This window comes from Anopheles darlingi, chromosome X (assembly GCF_943734745.1).
Source record: "Anopheles darlingi chromosome X, idAnoDarlMG_H_01, whole genome shotgun sequence".
NCBI lineage: Eukaryota > Metazoa > Arthropoda > Insecta > Diptera > Culicidae > Anopheles > Anopheles darlingi.
The window spans coordinates 7,564,752-7,579,958 of NC_064873.1; the positions used below are offsets into that span (position 1 = coordinate 7,564,752).

The window sequence follows — 15,207 nt, forward strand, 5'->3', positions numbered from 1 at the left end:
CCGGGGGCCTAACAGTCCTAACCGTAGACCGCCAGTAGTGTAGCAGTACCTAGTGTGTGTGTGTGTAGCGTGTGTGTAGCGTGTGTGTAGCCGAGTAGCGCCTTCGAGTGCATTCGAGAACCAGGTGTCAGAAACAACAAGAAAAAAAATAACCGAAAGATAAATATGAAAAAGAAAAGGAAGTAGTCTCAATGTGTGAAATACCATTATCACCCGTTATCCCATTGCATCTCTCTTCCTCTCCTCTTCCTCCATCCCATTAGCACATCCCCTTGGCCTGCTGCATCGGCGTCTATCGGCGACTACGGCAAGGAGACGTGGAATGCAATCGTACATTCCAAAAAACCCGAGCACCTGGATTGCCGCAAAGGCTGCTACTGCTGCGGAACCTCCTCCCCCCCTCTGCTGCAGCAATGCAGGTCGCTCGTGTTGTGTTCTCAACTCCCCCTCCCCCTCCCCCTCTCCAAGGCCAGCGATGTGGGTCTGGCTCGACCGAAAATCTCGAAAGCGTCGGAGAGTGCACCCGATGGGGAATTTGTCACCTCGCAATTTATCACCCACCTCTTACCCCGCTCTCACCAACACCCTCGCCCCCGCCCCCGCCCATTGGCAAAGGTACGTGATATCTGCCTGGCTTGCCTGCTAATGAAATATTTGCTTAATTTTGGCACTTGCCGCGCGCAGCGCACTGGGCTCGGGGCCCGGTTGCAGCACACAGTGAGGCGCGCGCGCGCGCCCGTGTGTGTGTGTGTGTGTGTGCGAGTTGTGTTCTAGCCCTTCCATTCATCTCCGTGCCTCGTTCATCCCCACCGTAAAGAGCGCAGATTGCTCTCTGCATGGTTTCGGTTTTCGGTGTCTGGTAATTCTGCACTGCACTTCCGGTCGTTCGCTCCGTCGAACGAACGAACGGAACGGACTGTCGAAGAGGCGCGTGAAAACAGGAGAGGAAAACAGGGAGGGAGGGTGGGGTGGGTAGATCTAGAAGGAGTAGCGGCAGCAGCGGCACCTCGTCTAGTAAGGGGTTTTCCCCCTTAATCGCAGGCATCGCATCGATTGAGCCACGCAATTAGAACCAATGCCACCCACCTTCTTCCACCAAGCACCCTCCCCCCCCCTCCTCCTCCTCCCTCTCAAGTACGCTGCTGGCACGCGGGCAATATGCCACGGGATGGATCCGCGTGGCTGCGGCAAGGATGCACCACCACCACCACAGTTGAAGCGATGCAATGTGAAGTTTTGTCGTGGGAGGGGGTGCGAGTGTGTGTGGAATGGTGGTGAGGGGAAGGTGAGGGGAAGCGGGTTCCGGGGCGGGAGCAATAGCAATGACATGCCACACAGCCCAGGGCTGCCGCTGGCTGCAAGGCAATTGATGATTTTGTTTTTGAATAAATGCCACCACCCTGCCTCCACCACCCCTCCGTCACACACTCGCACACACACACACACTCTCTCTCTAGGTTCCAAGTTGGTGCGAGCCAGGAACAGAGAGAAAGCGTGCGAGAGAAAGAGAGAGAGAGAGAGAGAGAGAGAGAGAGAGAGAGAGAGAGAGAGAGAGAGAGCGGGTGCGGGGGTGGGTGGGTGGGTGGGTTGTGTTAACACCAATCCGACCAATGCGCCTTCCGCCTTCCGCGCCTACCGCGATTTAGATCCAACAACCAATTCCTGTTCCAACTTCCGCCGCTCCATTCACCACCCCCTCCCCGGCCTGCCTGCCACCTTGCCTCGTGCGCTCGCGTGGCGCTCTGCAATCTCTGCAGCTCAGGCCCTCGGAGCCGCCGGAGTAGGTTTTGGCACCGAGCCCTAACGAGATTTGTGGCAAATCTCTGGTTCGTTTGTTCTACTTTCACCCCCTCGCCAACCCCCAACCCCGTTTCGAATCGAGTCCAATCGCTACCCCTTCGCTAGCCCTCTCCACACAGCGAAACGCTTCCGTGTCCTCCGTTGGCGCCCCTTCTTGGCGCCATCTCGATGCATCCCGATCTCGCTGCTGATGATGCTGATGGCAATGTTAATTTAGTCTGTTCTGGATTCTGGGCCGGGAAGTTGGACGGGAACCAAGATTGAAGTGGTCCCCCTCTGGGACCTGGGACCTGGGACCCAGGACCCCACCCCTTTCCCCCATTTTCCCCGCTCTCTGAGGTGGCGCTAATTATCGAGCAAAAGCCGCGAGCACATTCCAACGGTCCAACGAGCGGGGGGAGGGGGTGGTCCAGAACGAACGATTTCCGGTGCAGATTCAGGTTCAGGCCCAGGCGTCCAGTCCAGATCGTTGGCGTTGGCCCCTGCAGTACAGGGCCGCATTGCCGTGCGCACGCCGTGTTCTCCTCGGTGGCAAACGGGACTGCACGGACTGCTGGGAGTGGGCCCCGGAGTTTGCTCTTTGCACGGCCGCGAAGGGAAGCTCTGACATAGGGGATGAAGGCTGGAGTCGGCTCCAAACGCCCCCAAACGCGCCGCCATCTCCGGTGTCGCTGCATGGCATGCCGTACACAACAACATGGCGGCCGCCATGCCACCCTTACCAAACAACACAGAGGGGGATGGGGAAAGGGGGGAGGACTCCTGATCCAACTGGCCAGTGCCCTAGTGCGCCCATCGGAGCCCATGGAGGCTTCGCTTCCAATCGAATCGCTCCGCAAACCGACCGCTGCTCGCTGCGGCACGTCATCGTTTTGCGCCATTTTTCCAAACCCTCCCCATCACCCCCATCCCCCTTCCCACTTCATCCGCCCAAAACTACCCCTTCGCATCCTCTGCAGCGGGGGTCCCCATCGGGTTATTGATCCTGCCACTCTGCCGCTCTCTCCTTTTCTCTCTCTCTCTCTCTGTCCTCTCTCCCCTCTCTCTCTCTCTCTCTCTCTCTCTCTCTCTTTCTCTCTCTCTCTCTTGCTCTCTCGTTTCCTCGCTTTGGAAAGCAAATGGATGGTTATGTCGTCATCATTCTCATCACCATCGTCATCGTCGTCATCGGGGGCTGCCGAAGCAACCCCTAACCTCTCCCCCTCCCGTTTCCCCTCCTCTCTACGATCGTCGTTGGCGTTACGTCGTGACCGGGGGCTATACACGGCCGGCTTCGCTCTCGCAGCATCGTGCAGCAGCAGCAGCGCCAGGCTGCGCATACGCCGGATTCGCACCCTCCGCGCCGCTTTGGCACGCGAAGCGTCCTCCTCCTCCCCCTCCCCTCCCACCCCACAATCTCCACGCAGCATCCATCGGGAGATCGGGAGCGCCAGCGATGTGCCATTGCGATGGCCATGGTATCGCGACTTCATCTCTTCGCTTCGCTCTCTCTCTCTCACTCTTTCTCTCTTTTACAAACTGATTCGCTTCCTCTAGCTCACTGTGCTCTCTCTCTCGCTCTCGCGCGCGCTTTTGGGGCGTCCGAAGCGTTGTCGAAGTGGAGCGATGGAGCCGATGGCCGTTGTGTGCATGCGTGAAGCGTACCAGCAGCAGGAACTTTAACAAGAGCGTAGCAGTGCCAAGAGCAGCAGCAGCAGCAGCAGCAGCATCTTCGGAGGTTGATGCAGCGTGCGACCGGTCGACGAACGTCAGTTAATCGTAGCCCTTCGATCCTACCGGTAACGCGCGGGCCTTATTCCGTTTTTTTTTCTTCCGTCGTTCCGTTGTTAGGTCCGGCTGTAGGTCGGTCGGTCGGTCGCTCGCTCGCTCGGTGTGTGGGTCGCCGACGCGCCGACGACTGACGCGGCCGAGGGGCTTTGGGAAGGGGAATAGGTTGGACGAGGGGGCCTCATACAACAACAACAGCAGCAGCAGCAGCAGCAGCAGCAGCAAAGCAATCCCTTACAGACAAAAGTGCATCGTTACGCTAGAAGCATTCCACCGTTCGAATCCCCCCTTTCCCTGCCCTTAATCACTCTTCCCTCTTGAATACACGCACCTCCTATTCATCTGTCATCCATCGTCGTCTTCGTCGCCATCAGTAGTGCACCTCCCAGTTGCCGCTTCCGCAGCCTTCAGAACGAACATCCAATGCATAAAATCACACACACTCACACACACATACACACACAACTGTGAACGCTGCTGCTGTTGTGTTGTTGTTGTTGTGTATGTACGCTGCTTGCAGGAAGACTTCACAGGACACAGGGCATGGTGCGTGCTTGCGGGTCTCTGTGTGTCTGTGTGCGTGTGTGTATGCTAGTGCGTAGTGGTTGTTTGTCGCCTAGTGGTGCGCGTGTGTGTTAGTGTATGTGTGCATCGCATGTTCGCCCACAGTTGCAGTAGTTGGTTGTGGGACCACAGCATAGGTTCCGGTGGCTGCAACATTGCACATCGGCACACACACACACACAGAGTTGTACACAGTTCGTACACATGCAGAGTAGCAGGCAATGCAGCATCCGAGCTGACTGTGCTGTTTAAACCCATTGCCCAGCAGGACCTTTACTCAATCAGAGGGGGAGGGAGAGAGAAAGAGAGAGAGAGAACGAGAGATAGTTGAGAGAAATGATGCAGAATGGCTGAAGAAAACCCCGGGGGGAGAGGGGAGAGGTGAACGATGCGCAGAAGTTATGCACCTGGAGTATAGAGAGGAGCTGCTCATGAACGATCCGCAACGATCAACCTGCTGGCCTGCTGGCCTAGGCTTACTGCATACCGTCCTTCCCCCGTAACCCTTTCGGCGGATCCACCCCTCTGCCATCAACAGCTGGGCCGCGAATAATGCAGCAGAGTGTGACGCGCAGGTGTTGCGCCATGTGCGTCGCTTCATCCATCAACAATAACAACGAAAGCACCAACAACAAGCACTCGTATGCACTGGTGGCAAACACACATACACACACACACACACACATAGACGGCATTTTGTGAGTTACGCAGGATTCAATCAACCAACTATTGATTCGTATCGGTGTGCTAGTGTGTGCTTATCTGTGTGTGTGTGTGTGTGTGTTTTTTTTTTTTTTTTTTTTTATAGTAAGGTGTCAAAAAAATCTTCAAAAGACGTAGTGAGGGATTCGCTCCCGCGCCTACCCCCTAAAAAAATATTCCTTACTGACCATCTTCGCCTTGATCTCCCCCGGGACCACTGGTGAGCGACTACTTCGGGGGAGGGCAGTCCAGTTAGTCTTCACCTATGGGGACTTCGAGCTCCTATGTTTGCCTTTGGTCTTCTCTCCATCTTTTTTGCAGCTTGCTCATGATCAAGGTCACAGCGTTGTTCACTAGCTCCCAGGTTCTCTCCGACTTGCACATCTCCTCGACGATGTTATCCGCCGTCAGAGCTCCAAGACCGGCCCTTTCCACGGAGAACCGGGGGCACTCCAGGATCGCATGTTCCGCTGTTTGCGCTACTCCCTCCGCGCATTCAGGGCACCTCGCTGAGGCCGCGTGACCGAAGCGGTGCAGGTACTGCCTGAAGCACCCATGCCCCGACAGGAATTGGGTGAGCGCGAAGTTGACCTCGCCGTGCCGCCTGCCTATCCAGACCGACAGATTCGGGATGAGTCTGAACGTCCATCGTCCGTTACTTGACTCTTCCCACTCTCGCTGCCACCTGGCTAGAGACTCCTCTCTTGCTTCCCTCCGGACACCTCTGGTACCCCTCCGCCTGTAGCATTCTGCGTCCTCTGCCAGGGTGATGGTGATGGGCACCATTCCCGCGATAACGCATACGGCCTCCGAGGATATCGTACGGTAGGCCGACGTGACCCTTACCGCCATGAGCCGGTAAGTGCTGTCGAGCTGCGAACAGTTGTGCTTCTTCTCGAGGGCGTCGATCCAGGCTGGGGCTCCATATCGCAGGATGGAGGTCGCTACGCAGGATAGGATTCGCCGCTTACTGCTCCGGATCTCGCTGTTGTTGGGCATAAGCCTCCCTAAGGCGCAGATGATTTTAGTTGCCTTCTCGCAGGCATAGTCGACGTGGGCGTTGAAACTTAGGCGATCATCGATCATCACGCCTAGGTATTTCAACGCACGCTTGGAGTGGATTACTTGTGACCCCAGGGTGATGCTTGCACGCTGCACTGCTTTGTGGTTACTCACGAGTAGTAGCTCTGTTTTGTGGCGGGCTACTTCTAGCTTGGCCGCTCGCATCCAACGTTCGATGCGCTCGATCGCATCCATCGCCAGCATTTCGACCTCCTCTACTGTCTCGCCTTTCACCGTGAGAACGATGTCGTCCGCGAACCCCACGATCTCGACGTCACCAAGGAAGTTCAGGGAGAGGACGTCGTTGTACATTGCGTTCCACAGTGTTGGGCCTAAGATTGAGCCCTGCGGGACCCCAGCCGTGACCTTCACCGAGTGTTGGCCACATTTGGATTCGTAGAGTAGGACCCTGTTGCGAAAATAGCTGCCAATTATTCGGCACAGGTAGCCTGGGACTCGCAGTTTATTGAGGGAGTATGCGATAGCCTCCCAGCTCGCGGTGTTAAATGCATTTTTAACATCCACCGTGACTACCGCGCAGATCCTATCGCCAGTCCTTTTCTTTATTGCCGCCTCCTTTGCTCTACTGGTTACTTCGCAGATGGCATCCACCGTAGACCTGCCTCGCCGGAATCCAAATTGCCTTCTGGATAACCCAGATTCGCCCTCCATGATGCCATTCAGCCTGTTTAGGATGACCCTTTCCAATAGCTTGCCCACGACGTCCAGCAAGCATATCGGTCGATAGGCAGATGGGTCTCCGGGCGATTTTCCGAGCTTCGGCAACAGCACCAGCTTTTGTCGTTTCCATCTATCTGGGAAGTCGCCATTCGTGAGGCACGCCTGGAGCACTTCTTTGAACACTGCCGGGAACGAGACTACGGCCACTTTCAGCGCCACTGTCGGCACGCCGTCTGGACCTGGAGCCTTCTTCCCCTTCAGTTTCTTCGCGCACTCTAGCAGCTCTTCCACCGTAACCTCCGTGCCATCGATCGGCTCGTGTGCCGCGTCCGGAGCGCACGGCCATGCTGCTTCGTCACGGCTAGGGAATAGCTCCTTCACGATGGCTGTGAGCTTTTCCGGGCACATCACTCTTGTTACCAGTGGCCCTGTCGTCCTCGCCATGAATTTGCGGGCCGATCCACCCCACGGATTGGCATCCACTTCTCTACATAGTGCTCGGTAGCACTCGCGTTTGCTCTTTTTAATCTCCCGCTTGAGGGCCCTCCTCGCAGCTCTGTAGGTGTTCCTGCGATCCTCCTTCGCTTGATCGCTCTTCGCCCTCTGTAGCTGTCTCCTAGCTTTTAGGCAGCTCTTGCGGAGGGTGGCGAGGGTCGCGTTCCACCAGTAGGCCTTCTGGCGACAGTTCTTTGGCTCTACTATCCTCGGCATGGTTGCGTCGCATGCGGCTACCAGGACCCTCATGAGGTCCTTTGCGTCGCACACTTGGCTCATGCCCCCCTCAGTAAGCGCCTCAACGAATCGATCGTGCTCGAACGCCCCTATCTTCCACCTTCTGCCTGCTGGATTCCGGTATAGCTCTGGCACGGGAGTCCGTTGGCCTAGCCTGTACCGGATCGCCTGGTGGTCGCTGTACGTGAATTGTTCCAAGACTCTCCAATTCGTGCCGGCATCTAGCGACGGGCTAGCGAACGTTACGTCGATAATCGACCCGTAGTTCTCACGCCGGAAGGTGTTGGTCGACCCTTCGTTCGCCAGAACCACATCCAGCTTGGCAACAGCTTCCAGCAGGCTGAAGCCCCTCTGGTTGGTGGCTCTACTACCCCACTCAACGGCCCAAGCGTTGAAGTCTCCGCCAATGACAACCGGGTTCCGCCCAATAAGCTCGTTCGTCATCGCGTCCAGCATCCGGTTAAACTGCTCCAGGGACCATCGGGGTGGTGCGTAGCAGCTACACATGACGACTCCGTTTATTTGTGCGATGACGAAGCCTTGCTGCGAGCTGATCACCGACTCTATTGGAAAATTCCCCGTCGCGATTATTGCCGCTCCATTTTCCTTATCTGCTACCCACCTTCCGTTTGGGGTGGGTGACCCATACGGCTCCGCCACTAGGACTACATCGCACCCATGCTCTGCTGAGGCCTGCCACAACATTTGTTGGGCCTCGTAGCAATGGTTGGCGTTCATCTGGACTATTTCCATTGTTTAGTGCTAGCTTTCGCCCTGGCTCTCCGGAACACCGTGCAGTTGGGCCCTCCTGAACGGTGGTCGTTATCGCCCTCGCAGAGCGGGCATCTAGGGCTCTTGTTGCATGCCTTAAGGGCGTGCCCCACTTCGCCGCAGTTCCAGCACTCCTGCGATCGGTCAGGTCCCTTACATTCCTTAACTCGGTGGCCCAGGCTTCTGCATTTGAAGCAGCGCTCCAATTCCTTCGGGATGAGCTGCTTAAATTTCACCGAGCAGACTGACCACCCGATCTTCACCTTTCCAAGCTGCACTAATTTCGTTGCCGCGGCCTCCGGGAGACGGATTGTTGCCCCTTGGTTACCGCCAGATGAGCCTCTTAGTTGGATGCTCATCTGTACGTCGCCAAGTGCGCCCTGTTCCGTGACCGCTTCCCTCACTTCCTCTTCCGTGGCTGTCGTCTCGAATCCCCAGAATTCCACCACCCTCTCCTGGGTCAACGCTCTGACAGTCGTCTCCTTGCCTAGAGACGCTTCCACCAACGACCGATAGGCGGGGGTGTCGACGGCAGGATCGTCACGCAGCTCGATCAGGACGTCCCCCTCGTGGGTCTGCCTGATCCTGACCGCGTCCTCGCCGAGGGCCTTCAGCTTCGGATCGGCCTTCACCTTCTTCACCAGGTCAGCGTATGAGAGCTTTTCAGTGACCCTCGCCAACAGAGCGTCTCCTCTTGCCTTCACAGCCGGCTGCTTTCTTGTCGGCTCCTTCAGTTTGGCCTGCTCCGGTGGCTTCGGCCCTCTCCTCGGGCGAGCAGGCACCGTCTGCCATTCTCCCTCCACCTCCACCGTCTCGACCCTAGCTTCAGGTCCCCGGGGCTTTTTCATCTCCTCTTCTACACCCGGTGACTCCCGTTTCCTTTTCTCCTGTCGTGGCTTCGGCGTCGCAGCGTCGACAGCTTTCGCTGTCTTCAAAGCATCGGCAATTGCTTTCTCCACGGCCGCGACCCTCTCCTCGAGTAGCTTTTCCCGAGCAGCCGCCTCACTCAGAGCCTTTTCGGCTTTTGACACTCTCTCCACCAGCTGCTCATACTCCAGCGCCCCACGCGTTGCCAGTGCCTTTATTCTCAGGGACATGTCCTTGATCGGCGCATGAATGTTGTGTTTGGTCTTCACGAACTTGTAAAGCTCGGAAGCCAAATCCGCCGTTTCCCCAGTTGTGTACCGGGTCGGCGAACGCGAATCCGCCTTTCCTGCGCTGCTTGCGGCGCCTGGCGCGCTTGCGCTCTCGCTACACTGCTTGGGGGCTTGCCCGGCACCGCCCACAATATCACTACACTTCTCCGCTCGGGATTCTCCTGTCTCCGCTTGCAACACCACTTGCACGCAATCTTGCACGCGAGGTGCTGCAGAGCTTAGAGAAACGCTTCGCGCCCGAGCTCTCGCTCTCTCGTCGTCGGTCGGCGATCGCTCCGTCTTCTGGCTCTTCGCGAACCCCTCCATGTCGATCGCGCACTGCCACACACACTACCTCTACGCCGCTGATCCTCAGCACTTCTGTACACTGCAGGTCACTCACACTAACACTGCACCGTTAGTCACTGAGCATTTAGGACACTAGTCAGCTGTTCGATCGGGTCGAACAGGTTCAATACCCCGCAGCCCAAGCAAACCGGCAAAACAGTTACTCGTGAGCAAAACCGCTAACCGCAATCGTCGCCGAAAACCGCAACAGTGTCAACTTGTGACTCCGGGCCGCTATCGGGCATCGGCATCGGCCATCAACCAGTCCGCAGGATCTTCCGTCTCGCTCCCGCCTCCTGCGAGCCCTCCGCGAAGTGGGATGGCGCCCGCGTACACCGGCGTCCCGACGCGGTTTGCACTGTTACCCCACGCACCAAAAGAGTCGCCGCGATCGCGTTGTTGTCCCGGAATGGGTGTGCTGGCCGTGAGGGCCCGGCCACTTCCGGTGGGCCGAGTTCCTCAGATAGCGACCACGAAACACTGCCAAGTTCGGCCACTGTACGCGCCTTGGCGCCAGAGCGCGATGGCGGCCGCGGACCCAAGCGCTGGACCGGTCCGCGCAGACCAGAAAATCGCGATTCCTGCTGCTATCAGAGCGCCCCTTCACCGAGAAACACATGAGTGGCAGCACACTGCCTCCACCCACTCGTCACGCACAGTAGAGGGCCTCCCGCACTGCCTCTGTGCTGCACAAAGTCAAACCGAAACGGAGCAACGCAAAAACACTTCCGCACGCGAGCACTTCCTGTCTTCCCTCTGTGTGTGTGTGTGTGTGTGTGTGTGTGTGTGTGTGTGTGTGTGAAGGGGTGGAGGGGGGAGGGTGTACTATGTGTGTAATGAAGCTGCTCACGAAACTTAATTCACTTGACGTCCTTCTTTTCTCTCTTCCAAACCTAAAACCAACAGGGGAAGGCCAACCATCACACCTACACCTACAGCGGCTCCCTGCCCAGCCTGTCACAGGACACAGAACATACACACATACACACACACAAACACACACACAGACACACATACTGTATAACAACAATAACCCCAGCCCCCCTCCCCACCCAACCACCCACTCATCCATCCACCACTGTGGCTGCCGGTTAAGGGTCTTCTACAGCATCAGCAAACAATAACGGGTTCTACAACCGCCACTACCACTACTACTACTACTACTACTACTACTACTTTCTCAACTGCTATTTGCTCAGCCCCAGGGACTACACTAGTGTGCGCCAATTCAACACCGTGCGATCGTGTAGGTGTGTGTGTATATGTGTGCGTGCGTGCGTGTGCAAGGAGTAGTTTGTTGTTCCCGCTTTGGTTGACGTTTTTTCCTTTCCGTGCGTGTGTGCGTGTTCGTTTGTCATCAGTGTAGTGTGTTCAGTGTTCGCGTACGCGTGCTGCGAACGTGTCAGTGAGTGAGTGAGTGAGCGGCGCCGTCCGATTAGTGCGCAGCGCCGAGGGTGCCTTTGACACTTGTCTTGTTCCACGACCCTCGACGACGACGACGACGACGATCCGCGGTCCATCTTCGCTTTCCTTCCGCGATCCGGCGAGTGTTTTTCTGTGTTTGTACGAGTGTGTGCGCGCGTGTGTGTGTTCCCACGGTTTGGTTTCGAACGATTGATAGTGCGCGACGCTAACCTACGAAGTGGATCGACCCTAGCTCGATCGATCGATCGTCAAGAGCAGAGAGAGAAAAGAAGAGGAAAGGAGAGAGGAGAGAAAGGAAGAGGGGAAAAAGAAGGGAGAGAGCGAGAGAGAGAAAGAAAAGAAAGAAAGGAAGAAAGCAAAACGAAAGAGAGCACTATGATGCGTTCGTACGGAGGCAACTCCTGCGCCACTGCCACTGGATCGCCGTCGACGATGGTCTGCGCCAGAAGCGGAACCGACCGGAAGAAGGAAGTAAAGTGAAGCGTTTTCTATTCTTCTAACTTCCAAACAAAACCACCACCAAACCCCGACCCCCCCAAAACATTCTATTTTCCCCCGAATTACTACTACTTCCACTACTACCATTACTACTACTACTACTACTACTACTACTCCAACAACAACTACTACTACTACCACCACCAACAACAACAACAAAAGCGGCAATGCGTGCTCCTAAAAACCAACTCTAATTCCCTGCACACTTAAACGCTCGCTGGAGAAGCCATTAAACCCCCTAAACGAGACGGAGGAAGGAAGTGTGAAAGAGAAAGAGAGAGAAAGAGAGAGCGAGAGAGAGAGAGAAAGAGAGAAGGAGAAAAATAAATTTTAAAAAACCCAAACAAAACCACAAAAACAAAGCGAAACCCTCACTCCCCTCACCACCCTGCAACAAACACATGAGAAAAGCCTTCTTCCGCCCTTCGCCACGCCGACCTACACCTACCTCTTCCATACTTCCTGAATTCCTGTGAGTGAGGATAGGCCGGGCATGATGAGCGAATCGTGCCACTAAACTGCGAACAAGCAAAACTGTTAAAACCAAAAGCGCAACGCAACGAAAAACCAAACACACACGCACACGCTAACACATTTTATCCAAGCTACCCCCTGACCTGACCTCCCGCCCCCTCCTACCCCCCCCCCCGCCCCACCCCCCCGTAAACACCAATCAACAATAAACAAAACAAACTAATAACCGCAAACCGAATCGCTACCTTAAACAACCGTCAAATGAAAGATCTTAAAGCCATAAAACTGTCAAAAACCGTAAAGCAAACTGACTAAACCGAAACCGAAAACAGGCAACAACTACTCCAGCAGCAGCAGCAACGGGCGTACGAGCAAGAGAGGTACACACATCAACTAAAAGCAGAGAGCAGAGAGCTAACAGCAGCAGCAGCACCAGGCACCAGGCAGCAGGCGCTGCACAACACAGGGAAGTGCTGTGGCCAACACCATCCCGTTGCACCGGAAAAAACCCTCGAGATTCCTTGAACATCCACAACCGACAACCCACAGCTGTTGAACTGTGACACTGACCTCGGGCAGACTGACCTCGTTGCTAAGCGCCCGAAGCCCCTTGAAGTTGCTGTCAGCGCGTCAGCGGAAAGCGGAAGCAGAAGACAATGAAAGCCCCTCGCCAGCAGCAGTAACCAAGCTAAGCCACACGCTCACACACACACTTTCATACACACTCTCACACACACACACACGCGCGCACACACACTACACAGTCACAGAGGACAAAGAGCGATGATTGAACAGGCGTACGAGTTGCGTACACTCGGTAGCCTAGTGTGCTTGAACGTCTGCCGCAGCGCCGGTGGTCGAAGTCTGCTGACCTGAAGCAGCAGCAGCAACAGTAGCAGCAGCAGCAGCAGCACCAGTGGTGCACATCAAACAACTACAACACGGTCTGCCGCAAACACGCGGAAAACTCGAGCAGCAGCAGCAGCAGCAGCAGCAGCAGTGACAACGATGCACCACCCCCTTGAAGTAGTTTGACGGACTCGGGAATCGCAGCGGAATTGCGCAGTCAGCTCCGCGCACTTGACTTCCGGACAGGCGCGGACGCAACAAGCACAAGTGAAAAGCAAAAGAAGCAGACTGCGAGGCGCAGAAAGCACAGCAGGCACTAAAGGAGAAGGGAACAGAGAAGGAAGGACGAGAGAGAGAGAAGGAAGAAGGCAAAGAGGAACGTACTGAGGTAAACATCCCAAGCGCTACCCACTAGTACACGCTAGCTTAAATCCCTTACTACTACTACTAGTACTACTGCTACTACTTGCTACTATTACTACTAAACGCCTAGCGTAAAAAAATTTAAACAAAAGTATTCTAAACCAAGCTAAAGCTACTAACTAACCGCTAACCCCATCCTCCATTCCACGTCACTGCAAAACACCAAACCAACTCCCCACTCGCCAAAACCCCCACTCCCACCCCACCCATTCAGCCATCACCCCGTGTTTCCATTAGATCGACTAGGCATACATCGAAATTGTTTTCTCCTCCCACTTTTGCATCCCGTCGTGGTACAACCGCAAAACTACCACCTGCGATCACCACCACCACCAACCAACCAACCAACCAACCAACCAACCAACCAACCATCACCACCAATCTATGTCCTTCGCCTTCGTCATCGGGGTCGCGCAAAACGCCAAACAAAACAAACAACAACAAAAAACCGAAAATATAAATCAAAACAAACACCCGTCAAAATAAAACGCGCTCGCAAACAAAACGCCAAAAAACAAACAAAAATCTGCCAAACAAAATAAAACAAAACTAACCAACCGCAACGACAACGACAAAACAAACAAAACAACAACAACAAAACCGCGATCCGTTGTGATCTCGACACTGCGCGACTGCGCGTGTTCGGTGTGCGTGTGCGTGAACGGGAACATAGCCGTATGCCAGTGGAGCAGCGCCAGTGCTAGGCCGCCGGCGGTACGACTGCAATGGATCCGACGTACGTGGTGATGTTGATGTTGTTGCTGCTGGCGCTCTCGATGCCGCTGGCGGCATCCGTGGCATCACAGGCCATACACACTCTGCACTACCACCTCCACCACCATCACCAGCACCAGCATCGGTCCGCGTACACACCACTCAGCAGCAGCAGCAGCAGCAGCTGGTTGGGTGTAGCACTGATCGGTGCTACCTCTGGCCTGATGCTATCGTTATTGAGCGACCGTCGTCGCCGATACCATCACCACCACCACCACCTCCACCACCACCACCACCATCATCAGCAACACCCCCAACAACAACAACAACAGCAGCAGCACCACTTCCAGCACCCACCGCTTCGGCAGTCCACGGGTGGTTCCGCTGCCCTCACCGTCACCGCACTGTTTATGCGGCGCCCCGTGCGACACCTGTTACTACCCCTGATGCTAGGAATTGCTACCCTTCTGCCAGGTAAGTTGAGCGCTCCCAGGAGCTTGCTTATTGGTTCTGTTGGGCTCCACAATCCTCTCCGCACTCCGCAGACTCCTCCTCATTCTCCTCTGTACCCGGCTCTCAATCAGAGACCAAAAAGGGGATCCTTTTCCGGGAGGATGGAAGGGGATGGTAGAAAGAGGAAAGAGGGAGTCGTGAAGGAATTATGCAACTGCTAGGCTATCTACACACACACACACATACACCTAGAGCCCAATGTCTGTTTATCGTGGTCTGCACAACACAAGCAAATAAACACACACACACACACATCCACACTCTTCAGGGAGACCAAATCTAAGATGCCAGCATTGAGGGTGGTTGGTGCATCTTCGATTGCCTTCCCTGATTGCCCAGCCAGACCACGCAGTCCGCACCAGCTGCAGGACCAATCAAGGGCAGGCATCTGCCCCCTACCCCTTGAGGGTGTGAGGGTGTGTGTGTGTGTAGTGTGGTGAGCGCGAGTCGAACCAACATTGCGGTGGTCGTGGGCCACCGGGATCTCCGGGCGCAGTCCGGGAAACAACGTCCGTCCGTGCAACCCTTTCCGTTCTGCCACCCCCTCCCCCACCCCAACCGAACCCCTTGGGCAGCTGAACACAGGCTGGCGAGCCGGAGACCGAACCTCTGCACCAGTGCGTTGTGCGGCAAAGTGCGGAATGGGGAATGGGAGGGGTTTGAGGTGCGGACAAGGGAATGGGGCGCCATGCGGGGGTTAGGGCAACCCCCCGGAAGGGGGTTAAAGCAGCCAGCAGCAGCAGCAGTG

The 15,207-nt window shown here is 55.8% G+C and overlaps 1 protein-coding gene across 3 annotated transcripts in view; it reads left to right on the forward strand.

The window, feature by feature from the left end:
* The first annotated feature begins 10,751 nt into the window (after positions 1 to 10,751).
* LOC125953788 (neuronal acetylcholine receptor subunit alpha-7-like) overlaps positions 10,752 to 15,207 on the forward strand; it is a 32,133-nt gene continuing 27,677 nt past the window's right edge. Inside the window, exons 1-2 of one of the 3 annotated variants that reach the window (XM_049683680.1) lie at positions 10,752 to 13,197; positions 13,447 to 14,420. In XM_049683680.1, the coding sequence (XP_049539637.1) occupies positions 13,958 to 14,420 (463 nt within the window). In that variant the 5' untranslated portion in view covers positions 10,752 to 13,197; positions 13,447 to 13,957. Of the gene's footprint in view, positions 14,421 to 15,207 lie in introns of all 3 variants that reach the window. The other 2 variants (XM_049683764.1, XM_049683606.1) reach the window with 2 other exon arrangements.